The 12,782-nt window shown below is 41.0% G+C and overlaps 1 protein-coding gene across 1 annotated transcript; it reads left to right on the top strand.

The window, feature by feature from the left end:
* Window positions 1-1,986: 1,986 nt before the first annotated feature.
* Window positions 1,987-12,762, top strand: LOC140356269 (amyloid beta A4 precursor protein-binding family B member 1-interacting protein-like). Its single transcript, XM_072441103.1, has 11 exons — window positions 1,987-2,046; window positions 4,945-5,014; window positions 5,783-6,003; window positions 6,075-6,234; window positions 9,098-9,219; window positions 9,286-9,354; window positions 9,419-9,562; window positions 11,557-11,667; window positions 12,301-12,399; window positions 12,490-12,571; window positions 12,642-12,762. The coding sequence occupies exons 1-11, from the start codon at window positions 1,987-1,989 to the stop codon at window positions 12,755-12,757; spliced, it is 1,254 nt and encodes a 417-aa protein (XP_072297204.1). The 3' UTR covers window positions 12,758-12,762.
* Window positions 12,763-12,782: the final 20 nt, after the last annotated feature.

The following is a 12,782-nucleotide window of genomic DNA, read 5'->3' on the forward strand; positions in this document are numbered from 1 at the left end:
TTTGTTCCGTACACGATGGAAGTTCATGGCGCTTGTGAAGTACTTGTATTGACTTCATGTTGCTCATCTAGTTTATTATGCTGATATTTAATTGTGATGGTACAATACACTGCTAAATTATTATTACTTTTGTGTGTTAGATTGCACGGAGCACTTTAATTAGAGTGAACGTTCATGAAAGGGGCTGTACCTGGACGGCGTGTGGCGTTAAAAGTAGGTCAGCCACGCTTATTCATTTGTGTTGAGTGTGGCCCAGGTGTGTTGTGGGTGTTGTACCCTGCGTGCCTCAAATGTGTTATTCTGAACCGTGGACTTAATAAAAGTTGCAAAACGGAATGTATCGGCGTATCATTCAAGGGTGCAACAGAAATCTTCACACGGAGTTTGCGTTGGCTTCCAGTGAACTCTTCAAAACGCAGCTCTGTGCAAATGTTCCCACTTTAATCTCCATCTTACATCGAACACATCTGAGAGTTGTTGTGGTCGTCCCTGTAGCCTACATATTAATGGTAACGTGTTGCTATTGATAAGCTGATAAGCACTCACAGTGGTGCATCACAGAGTTTGGCAAAGAACCTGGGCTCATTCTCCAGGTCTTTTTAATCGGCTCCATTTGCCAGATGTAGTTCTGACCTGATTGCTGGCAGATCCTGGGAGCCACATGGGTGAACCAAGAGGCAGAAATCCACAAAATGAAGGCAAAGAAAAGATGTGATTGCTGTAAAAATGTCTCAAAAATGTCTCATGCCATTTAAGTCTTACTTTGCTCAGTGCTCGGTACAAATGCATTCACACTTATCTTGTTATTTGATCCTAAATTCAGCCGTAGTCCTTATGTGGACTTGGTTTGGTCCTGTTCGTTGTTTAAATAATGTCCTGTTCTTTGTTTAGATGTTGGGTTCAGTCCTAGTTCAGTCCAATTTTGTATTTTTTTTTAAATTTTGAATGTAGAAGTGTGAACGCACTCTATATCAAATTGTTGGTACTTTTGCTTGAAGGTTGAGGTATACTTTATTGTCCTCCACATTTGATCCATACGTCAATTCCAAAGGGGAGGGGGACTTGTCAGGAGCAGTGGCCCATCTCCAGGTCTTGAACAATTGAACCTGGTACCTTCTGGCTGTGGGGCGAGGGTCCCAGCCATCGTGCCATGCCATGGAACTGAACTGATTCTGGACTCACAATAGGAACATTCTACATCATGACACAAAATACTTCAATTCAAAATCACTGGTGAGAAGTAACAGAGTACAAAATAAAAACTATTTTTTACCGCATCAATAATCTTCTTTAACTTGAGTATCAGGCCCGGGTCGCCCCAACGCCGCGCCACTCGCGGGTACCCAACTCGCCTTTCCCCTCCGGGGACTGGCGGGGGGTTCAATGTCTCCAGCCCACCTGCCACCCGTGGCGGGTGGGCTGGAGACAAATCAAATCAAATTTATTTATAAAGCACAATTCATACAAACTGCAATTTAAAGTGCTTTACAGAGTTTAAAACACAATTTAAAACAAGTAATAAAGTAAAAACACAATGCAGTTTATAAAAATGTAAAACAGTGTACATTAGAGTAAAGTAAAGAATAAAAATAATGTAGTATTCTAAAATATTAAAAACCAGGTAAAATTATGTCAGTCATAGGCGCGGCTAAACAAAACAGTTTTTAGTTTGGATTTGAGTACTGTTTTTGCATCTGTAGCTCTTCTTTTACTTAAGTAACACAAGTGAGTACTTCATTGTTCATTGTTCATTGCTCAAAATAGCTTCTGTGATCTTTTAGAAACGCTACAAGGGTTGTGAAAACTCTCACAAGCTTGTACCGTTTGTGAAACCTTGTATTTATGTACTTCACCACATGGCCACGGTTGTGCTATGCAGCGTGTTCACAGAGCTATTTTAATCATTTAAAAACCCGCCTGTCATCATTATCTCAATTTGTTTATTTCAAATGACAAGCATCTGACCTTATTCTGTGTGTATTTCAGATGGATGACATAGACACGATGTTCAGTCACCTGCTCGAAGAGATAGAGGGAATGAGTCAGGTGAGGCCGTAATATTGTGACACATTTGTGATAATCGTGTGTGGATTCATGTGAAGACGGTGGATAATCACAAAAAAGAGCAGCAGGTTTTAGTGCACATGCTCAAACAGCTCATAGACGTGTGGAGGAGTGTGTTTTCTACTTTCTTCTCTTATCTTATCAAATACAAGGAGGCTATATATTGGTATTTTGGAAGTTACCGTATTTTCCGGACTATAAGTCGCACCAGAGTATAAGTCGCACCAGCCAAAAAATGCATAATAGAGAAGAAAAAAACATATATAAGTTGCACTGGAGTATGAAATGCGGTTGCAAGTGTGAAAATAACAAATAATATCACATATAAGTTGCTCCAGAGTATAAGTATATAGGTATAAATATAAGTATAAGTCGCACCCCGGCCAAAACCATGAAAACTTATAGTCCGGAAAATATGGTACTTGTCTTGTATGTTTGTAGATTAGCGTGTTCACTCAAAACAGTCAGAGTAAGGAGATGTTATTTGAAATCTATTCTCAAAATTAACAAGATATATATTGTATTTCACTAAATGTACCTTTCCTAGCCGCAACATACCAGTCAAATGCTAAAGTTGAGTTATTTATTCATTAAAAATGTGTACTCAAGTTAAAGTACGGCCCGTTAAATTGCTAAAAATGTTCTTGATTACAAGTTCGAGTATCATTGCCAAATTTGTACTCTTAAAAGTACTAAATGCAAGAAAAATACTTAAATTACTTGATATTTGTTCAAGTTTGAATGTCATTTTAGTTGCATTTAAGAACAATATTTAATGCAAAACTTGAAAGCAGCCAATCAGAGCAGTGTCGTGTGTTTGAAAGGACGGCAGAGTCGGTCTGCACTGGGGCGACTTGTGCTTGTCCCATATGGATTTTTGGAGTCGATATTGATATTTAGCTTGCTGCATTGGCCGGTAACCAATATTTGATTCATAGCACAGCCCACCACATCACAAATTAACTATTCACTAATAAAAATAAAAACAAAATGTATTCATTTGGGATATAAAATGATTAGTGGCATGATTGTGTTAACATACGGCAATATTTTCTGTCTATTAGTTACATTTTTACTTCTCACTAGTTCAAAAAGGCAAATCTGACCCACTGTAGACAAACTGGGCACACACAGACACACAGATTTGTTTCATATTGGTCGATACAATATCTATAAATAAAAAAAGAAAAGAAATTACAACTAAATTGACACAGGAACCGAAAAAGGGAAAAGAAATGTGTACTAAATTGATACTGGAACCGATACATTGCCCATCCCTACAGTAACTTAAATGTAGCTATTACAATTACACGGCTAAAGTTATTCTCAACAAGTGCAAGAACATGCTGAATAATCTCCTCCAAAAAGTATAGTTACACCAGATATCTAATGAATTGCAGCATGGTGAATATTTGTCATTACTTGCTGTTTATTGATTAAAGTCTTCAGTAACCAGCACTTTCACAACAGTCCGGCCTCATGCGTTCTCTGCTCTGAACAGGTCACACAGTCTGACCAGCCACATAGCGCAGGCTAATCGCACACGGCGACGTATGTTTAAAAAGTGGACATCACGTCATTGAGAGCGGCCCGTTCTCACACATAAGCTGCTCATCATCTGCGCACACGCCAAAGCAAACATTACAAGTGATACGGGGCCGGCCGCAGGGACAGTTTCTCTCAGATCTCGGCAGTAAAGCAGAGGGAATGGGACCAATCACCAACACAACTTTACAACGGTCCATGTCTGTCACTTTGGCTCAAGCTTCACAGGGTATATCAGGAGAGAAACACATTTAAATGCCGATCCTGGACTATTTATAATATTTAATGGTGGTATTTAGTCGCTTATTGCGCTGATTGGGCCTATTCATCCTTCTACTCAAAGCCTGGACACATTGAATTGGGAGCCACATATTTGAGGCAGATTGTTGGCGCAGCACAGTCCACATTCACAAAGTAGCATTAAATCAAATATGTATTCGAGAATGCGAAGAACATTTATTTATTTCCCCAATGACAAATACAGAACAGAAACGTACTGAAAGCAAATGGAAATGTTCTGATTACAATTATGTTGACAAATGGTCTGCTCATACAGACTGCTTTATGTCTGAGAAGTCCCATTCCAGGAAGTGACCAAGACCGTATTTGGTCGACATCTTTAACAACCAACATCCGGGCCGCTGTGTTTTTGTTCTGCAGTCACTTCATCACAGTTCTGATAAAGTGTTGTGTGAATTACCTGACACGTGATTTACTGTCACATAATGGGAGCCGGTACAAAGCTCAAGATGTTCTCTATTACGGAGCCATTGTGAAAAGAGCGTTTGCTAAAGAGGCGTCGATTATGGAGTCTGATTATTAGCATGCTTGTGTCGCGATATCACAATATTGTCATAGGATGTTTGAGGGAATTTTATAAGCAACAATGTATTCTATAATCCAAATGTCTGGTATTTAGTCAGGCAAGTTTATTTGTACAATTCTTAGCACAATTCTTACACAAAGTAATTAAATGCATATTTTTTATTATCGAACTACATCATATGTGGATTATTATTTTACATGTATTCATTGTAAACTGCAGTATTGATCTAAACCGGCTTAATACCGTGTTAAGTATAAGTCGCACCAGCCAAAAAAATGCATAATAGAGTATGAAATGCAGTTGCAAGTGTGAAAATAACAAATAATATGACATATAAGTCGCTCCGGAGTATAAGTACAAGTATATAAGTATAAATATATGTATAAGTTGCACCCCGGCCAAAACTATGCAAAAAGGTGCGACTTATAGTCCGGAAAATACGGTAATAACTTGTGAAATTGAACCGTCTGCTCATGACCCACGTGTTACTGTACGATGCTTGTCTGTAGAGCCTGGCCCAGTCGGAGGGCGCGGTCACTGATCCTGACACTAACTCCCCCGGACCCTCAGATATCAAAGGTGAGATTTAACACCGACGGTTTCATTCCCATAAACACATTCCTGAGTTTCGGAGTTTGGGGAGTGAATGATTGTTTTGGTTCCAAGAGGTCATCCCAAACTGGAAACTCAGGCTTGGTTTGTTTTGACGTAGATTCTTTTCTGTTGTAGAGCTGCACACATTTTGGAAAATATCTGGGTGTGATTATTCAAGTAATATGATCACAATGACTGTAGATTTCGGTTTCAACAGTAGGATTCTTTTCAGTGTTCACATTTGACCACATCCTGGAGACTTATCAGACTGTATAACGAGAAAGAACATATTTGTAAAGGTCTAAACAACAGTGTTTGCACATTTTTATAAACTATTTACTAAGGTATTTAGTAAGTTTGCTCAGGAAATAATGTTATGTAAAGGGTTATTTTATTTAGATTTGACTGCGATAAATCGTGCAGCTCTAATGTGGTCCATCCATAGGCGGATTACAAAGTGACGTGTTCTTCCTGCCTTCCCTAAGCCTGGGCAAAACGGGAACGCTGTGAGGAATGCTGCGGTTTTAAGCCTTTGCTCATTCCATTACCGCATAAAAAACAGATGATTTGTAATGGCGACCCAGGGAAAGAAAGTAAAGGTTGGGTTATTTGTAGCAGGGTCATAGCTCAATCTGTACTTTATCAGAACATTAGAGAAGCATTGAGTAAACTTGTTAAAAATGTACAAATTTGTGTGTGAATAGCAACCTCCACTACAGGCCCCTAATCCCTAATCTTGTCTCATGTTTGCAGAGTCTCTGAAAAACCTGGAAAACTTTGAGGAGACCGACTCGGGAGACATTCGGATCGCTCCATGTGAGGCACCTCCTCCGTCATCTGAGACATCTGTGACATCTGTGACATCTGAGACATCTGTGACATCTGCGTCACCTGCGACTCTTCACACGAACACATTTGACTCTGTGGAGGCTCGAAACGGCCCTCCAGCATCAAAACCCACAATGCTGCAAACAGTAAACACTCCAAAATATACAGATGAATAAATAAATGTTTCTGTGTATTTGAAATGTTTTGTGTCCCTGAGATGATCGTAAAAGTGTGGATGGCAGATGGCAGCTCCAAGACCCTGATGTTGGACAGAGCTCAGACTGTGAGGGACGTCCTGGACAAACTGTTTGAGAAAACCTACTGTGACGGCGCCGTCGAATGGAGCCTGTGTGAGATCAATCAGGAAATACACATTGGTCAGCTCAAAATACACATAAGAAAACCATACGAAGAACATAATTAACTTTGTCGTTTATATAAAACAGTGGGTCTTTTTTGTGCTTGTTGTGTGGCCAACAAAATGTACATTTGAATCAACATTTCATTTGTGTGTGTAGATTTACTACTTTAAATCAGTATCAAGTTGCCATTATTTGTGTTTTTTCTGTAAATCTAAGAGGAAAATTATGACATTATTTTGAACAGAGTATGATTATGATTATGGGGCCTTGTGGATCGATGGGGCGATTTAACCTCTAAATCACTGACTTAGAGGTTAATCAGTGAGATAAAAACCTCTTTTTATGTTCTGGCTACAGGTGTAATATTTAGAGTTTAGAGATCCCGTAACAAAACTCCTCTTTTCATCATGTAAAGTAGCCCAAACCACAATGTGATGATCAGATGTATATACTCATTAAACCACAAAGTACTAAACTATCTCACAAGACAAGAACATGTATTTGTTCCATTTACTGACCTCTTGTGGCCAGAGTAAGTGTTTTCTAACACTGAACATCTCCTTGCCCAGTGGTAATCAACATTGCACATCATCAGTGCAGTAACACCAAAGAAAAGTGTGTCTTTCAAAGCACCGTCAGATCTAAAACAGCACAATTCCAGGTTTAAATTAGGGCTAAACCAGCTTAAAAATTGGACTACATTGTTGTTTCAGTAGTTCAAACCAAGAAATAACCCAAAGGGGATCAAAAAGTGGATAAAATAGAGAACAGCAAAAGTGACTATTCTTGCAATATAAAGGCTTGTCTTGGCAAATTTAAAAAAGCAGTCAAAAGTTCAGACGCAAAACAGATAAAGATAAGATAAGATAAGATATTCCTTTATTGTCCCACATGGGGAAATTTCATTGGTGCAACGCAGGTAGATACAGAGGTAGATACAGAAGAACAGATCACTTATAGGAAGTCTGAAAAACACTTTCAGTAGAAGATCTCCTATAAATAAATAAAAACTCCCATAGACAAATAAATAAATAAATACATAAATACCATTGCATGTGATCACGACAGTAATTGCACATGAATATGTGTCACGACAGCACATAGATTGCACATGAATTTCACAGTAATTGCACATGAATTGCACATGAATTCCAACAGCAATTGCACATATGACAGAATTGCACATGGTTAGGTCAGTATTGCGAGTGTTCAGTACTAACAGTTTTTGTTATAAAGTCTGACAGCAGCAGGAAGGAAAGACCTACGGAACCTTTCCTTCACACATCGAGGGTGGATCAGTCTCTCACTGAAGCTGCTCTCCAGAGCGGAGAGAGTGTCCTGCAGGGGGTGACACTCATGGTCCAGCATAGATGTGAATCTAGCCAGGACCCTCCTGACCCCCACCTCCTGCACCGAGTCCAGAGCACAGCCCAGGACGGAGCTGGACTCCTTGATGACTCTGTCCAGCCTCTTCCTCTCCCTCTCTGCGATGCTGCTGCTCCAGCAGGCCACACCATACAGGAGCTGATGCCACCACAGAGTCGTAGAAGGTCTTCAGGAGTGGCCCTGTCACTCCAAAAGACCTGAGTCTCCTCAGGAGGTAGAGCCGACTCTGGCTCTTCCTGTACAGTGCGTCTGTGTTATGAGTCCAGTCCAGTTTGTGGTTCAGATGAACACCCAGGTACTTGTATGAGTCCACTCTCTCAATGTCCCGTCCCTGGATGTTCACTGGTGAGGGGGCAGTGGGGTGGCATCTGCGGAAATCCACCACCATCTCCTTGGTCTTCCCCGCGTTGATGAGGAGGTGGTTCCGCTGACACCAGACACCGGTCCTCTGTACTCCGCGTCATCGTCGTCCGTGATGAGTCCGATGATGGCAGAGTCATCAGAGAACTTCTGCAGGACACAGCTGTCCATGTCGTGTCTGAAGTCTGCAGTGTAGAGGGTGAAGAGAAAGGGCGCGAGGACAGTGCCCTGGGGCGCCCCCACACTGCAGGTCCGAGTGTCAGACACACAGTTCCGGGCTCTCACAAACTGGGGTCGGTCTGTGAGGTAGTCCAGGATCCACTCTGCCAGGTCATGGAGCAGCGGCTGATGGTGTTGAAGGCGCTGGAAAGATCGAAGAACAGAATCCTCACAGAGCTGCCAGGCTTCTCCAGGTGAGAGAGAGCGCGGTGCAGCAGGGAGATGACGGCGTCCTCCACTCCGATGCCAGACCGATATGCAAACTGCAGCGGGTCCATGGCTGAGCTCACGGTGGAGCGGAGGTGGTCCAGGACTAGCCACTCCAGTGTCTTCATCAGATGGGACGTGAGAGCCACTGGCCTGAAGCTGTTGAGGTCTTTGGGGCGCGGTGTCTTAGGCACAGGTACCAGACAGGAGGTCTTCCAGACCTGTGGTACCACCCTCAACTTCAGGCTCATGTTGAAGACATGCTCCATAACTCCACACAGTTCATCTGCGCAGGACTTAAGGAGCCTGGGGCTGATGCAGTCAGGTCCTGCTGCCTTCCTCACTTTAATCCTCTTCAGCTCACTCCTCACCTGTGCTGCTGTGACAGTCAGTGGTTGGCAGGGGGACTGTGTGCTGGGGGGATGGGTGAGTCCAGGCGAAGTGGGGAGCTGATGGTCCGGGGCAGATAAGCGAAGAGGAACAGATGCAGGGCATTGTCCAGCTGTGGAAGAGGGAGCATGCAGCTGTGCAGGGGGAGGGGCGGGTGACCGATCAAACCTCAAGAAGTGAGCAACAAAATAGACTCTAAATAGAGCAGAGGACCTGTCAGCCTTGGTTATCCTGCCATGAGATGACAACTCCTTAACAGACATATACTTTTCAAAATACCACTGTCACACACCTGTTTAAAATCTTGTGCTTTCAGAGAGGATCTTTGAGGACCATGAGTTTTTAGTGGACTCACTCTCATCATGGACCGATGGCACTGACAACACACTCTATTTTATGAAAAGACAACAGAAATATGTCATGTTCACACAGCCCCAAGTTAGTGTTGCAAAATTCACTTTGGGTTTCGTCAATATTTAACAGTTTTTTTCATGTTTCTTTTAGTTCTTTTACATGTGGAAGAGGTCATGTTTGAAAGCTGTATCCAAGCAAGAACAACAACTCTTACTCAAGGTCGGTAATGATTCTCAAATGTCCATCTGACAGTATCTAACAGTTTGTTGTGATGTTTCTAAAGGAGAACTTTGAGGGTTCAACAGCTGTAGTTCCTGACCTTGAAGGCTGGTTGTCCTTAAAGGATGACGGGAGGAAAGTGTGGAAGCCGCGGTACTTTGTGCTCAGGGCCTCTGGGCTCTACTATGTGCCCAAAGGAAAGACCAAGGTAGTCATTGTATCAGTATTTAACATAATGATGAAATCTGCCTTAAGTGCCAATTAATCTCATGTTTGGTGATATTTAAAAGTTTTACATCAGTCAAGTTGCAGTTTGCAGTTTGAGTTTTTTTCTTTTAATAAAGTTGAAAATGACAGGAAGTGGTGCTGAGTTCTAAAATATAATTCAGCTGTCCAGAAACAATTTGGTGTTATCAGGTATTATTATTTGTCAAATCATAGCAACCGGTATTTAATTTATGTGGAGTTTGGCCCTTGTTTATTTACATTATGGTTGTTAGGCAACAGCTTTAGACAGAAATACCTCCACCTCACATCTGCTGTGTAACATTATAGACATTATAAACATCCATTAAACTGTTAAAGTGGGGAAAATTAGGTACAAATATTTGGTAAAATCTTAAATAGGGAAAGAAATCCCGCACACTGTCTTACTTGCAAATAAAAATGTATTAGTAAAGAGGCAACGTTTCGGCAACTAGGCCTTCGCCTTCGTCAGGCAAAAAAATCTTAAATAAAATCATGTTCAACATGTTTTAGTGAGATGTGTAGTCTAACATTCATTCTAACCTGTCACATGCACTTTGAACATTGTAGAATTAGTATTTCTATTGTTTTGTATTGGCAAAATGATCACACACATTAAGCAAATAACTTGAACTTACTTATAGACTAAAAAGTAATTGCTTGTTGTACTGAAGCCTCACAGTACTGTATTTCATTTTGCCCAAATATCTTCATTTATAAACAAATTACCCGTTGTTTCAATATTTAGTTTATTATGACGTTATTTACTGATGGCCAACAGAAAGCTGACATGTTGTAAAATGGACTGAATATGCCTTTTGTCCTACGTACTCAGGGTTTAGGAGATCTCCCCAATGCCAACAGTGAAGTCATTGAAAGCGAGGGGGAGATACAGGACACAAGGGGAAGTATGCGAAGCAGATGTGTGAATGGTAAACAGGAGAAGGCAATGGGAACTATCCGAGCACATGCTACTGTTTTAGACAAATACAAACAGCACGGGATGCTTACAGTTTGGAGATGCTTTAGATGGAAAAAGTGCTTTGGAGTGGCCGCGCTGTTTCTTCTTAATGTGGAAAAACTGAAGGATGCAGGGAAGAAAACAGGATTTTTATACCACAGAGATGCATTTAAGGGGTTACAGTCCATTAAGCGGCCTATAACTGCCTGCTTCAAATGCACAATCGTCCACACAGTTTGAAGTCAAGGCCTTTTATATTTGGAAGTGGAAATAGTATCAAAAACACATGAATAATTCCAAATGTCACTCTTACTGAAGACATTTGACAGAGAGCAAATTGGATTTTGTATGTATCAGTTAGCTAAATTAATCCATTCTGTCTTTAATAGTGAAGATTCGTCTCTCATCAGAGTAGCCTCTTCAGTGTCTCATTATGAAACCTTGTCCTAAATTGTCCTAAATCTGTCATATTTGTCCCAATTGGTCCAGTTCCACCTTAACTGTACAGGTTCTTTTCTCTATTTTCAGATTTTTTATTATAATTTGTGTCCAGTCCGTGATTGTAGACTCAGTTTTATTCCCTGCCGCCAGTATGCTCCAAAGGTATCCATTTATTGTGACCATGGCAGGAGTTTTAAGCCCAGATACATCGTTCTGAAGTCAAAGTGGGATGCCAATGCCGTAGACAACCGATAGATCTTTATTCATCTCAGTCCAATGATTCTGAACAGTCGGACATTCCCAAAACACATGATAATGGTGTGCTACTTGGCGACCACAGTTTCTCAAGCACCTAGTATTTCCTCGTGACCAGTGCGCATTTTGACAGGGTGTTATAAAATACTGTGACAGAATTATTTCCAAACATGTGATTCTGTGGTTTTCCATTGAGCTGTATATATAAATATGTTCCATTCGTCATCAAATCTGCACATTTACTACATTAACTCCATCTCAATTAATCCCACTAATTTGGTGCTTTTTCGTTCTCCCAGTCTTCCAGTGACTTGGCCTGCTTTGTCCGTTTTGAACAAGTGAACGTCTACACGACAGACGAATACAAACTCAGATACAGAGCCCCCACAGACCACTGCTTTGTACTGAAGGTGAGCGCTCACACAGGTTTTGAAGGCAGGTTGAAAGGGGCGACTGCATGGAAATGTCCAGATGTGCGGCGGAAAGGCTGGGTTTGATGGTGTTGCAGACGCTGGTGGCAGTTTATCATCGTCCCAACAGTTTGACACCGACTGGAACAAGGTGGACAGCTGGGGTCAGGGGTCACCAGGGGGTGTGCCTCATATTTATGCAATGAAAAGTTCAGGTTAAAGTCATGTCAGAGCAAAGTAATAACTTTAACCTACAAGCTCCTAGATTATTACTATATTCCTCTATTACCTTGTTTTTAAGAGGCAATATTTCAAGTTATGGCAGCTTTTTGTCTGATCCAACTACATCAAGTCAACATCAAGTCAACATTAGCTACAAAAAGCGCCCCCTGCTGGACACTCTGCAAACTACAAACTTGCCAATAAAAGAAAAACGAACAGTAGCTTAAAGTTAAAATGGTAGATATCAATAACAATCAGTTGTGGAACAAGTAAAAATCAGACATAATCAAACTAAATGAAATATAGGATATTTTTGTATGAGTATCTATACTTTTTAATACCTCTCAGAATCGATATATCACTATTTGGAAGTTACTAGCTTGGTTTTTCACTTGAGTTCTCATCTTTTAGCATCCTTGCATCCAGAAAGCGTCTCATTATGTCAAGTTTCTATGTTGTGAAGATGAAGACTCAATGCTGCTTTGGGTCAACTCAATCAGGATAGCCAAGGTCTGAAAATAACCATCAAACCTAAAGCAATAATGTTGCAACAGTAAGTCCATATGAAACGAACTCTTGTATAATGTTTAATGTGTCTAGTATGGGACAGTCCTCTATGAGAACTACAAGGCTGCAGTACAAAGAGCAGAGAATCCACCACAACAATCTACCACCAGTGCAGGTATCATCCCATAACTCACTATGTCATGAAAACATAATTACATTAACTCTACCGGTAATTATTATTACAGTCAAAGCAAATAGTCAAACTGTCCCGTCTGCTCCAGACCTGGATCAGACAGAAGAAGACGAGGCTCCACCAGACTTCACCCCCCCGCCTCCCCCTGGATACATGGCAATACTGTGAGATAATAAAAAATAAAAAACACATT

Source organism: Eucyclogobius newberryi, unplaced genomic scaffold (assembly GCF_026437365.1).
Source record: "Eucyclogobius newberryi isolate DKJ021-1_F unplaced genomic scaffold, fEucNew1.0.hap1 SCAF_12, whole genome shotgun sequence".
Lineage (NCBI taxonomy): Eukaryota > Metazoa > Chordata > Actinopteri > Gobiiformes > Gobiidae > Eucyclogobius > Eucyclogobius newberryi.

Coding starts and splice junctions, on each gene's coding strand:
- LOC140356269 (XM_072441103.1), top strand. CDS start 1,987: ATGGATGACATAGACACGATGTTCAGTCACCTGCTCGAAGAGATAGAG. Junction 9,220..9,285: donor TCATGTTCACACAGCCCCAA/GTTAGTGTTGCA, acceptor TGTTTCTTTTAG/TTCTTTTACATGTGGAAGAG. Junction 9,563..11,556: donor TGCCCAAAGGAAAGACCAAG/GTAGTCATTGTA, acceptor TCGTTCTCCCAG/TCTTCCAGTGACTTGGCCTG.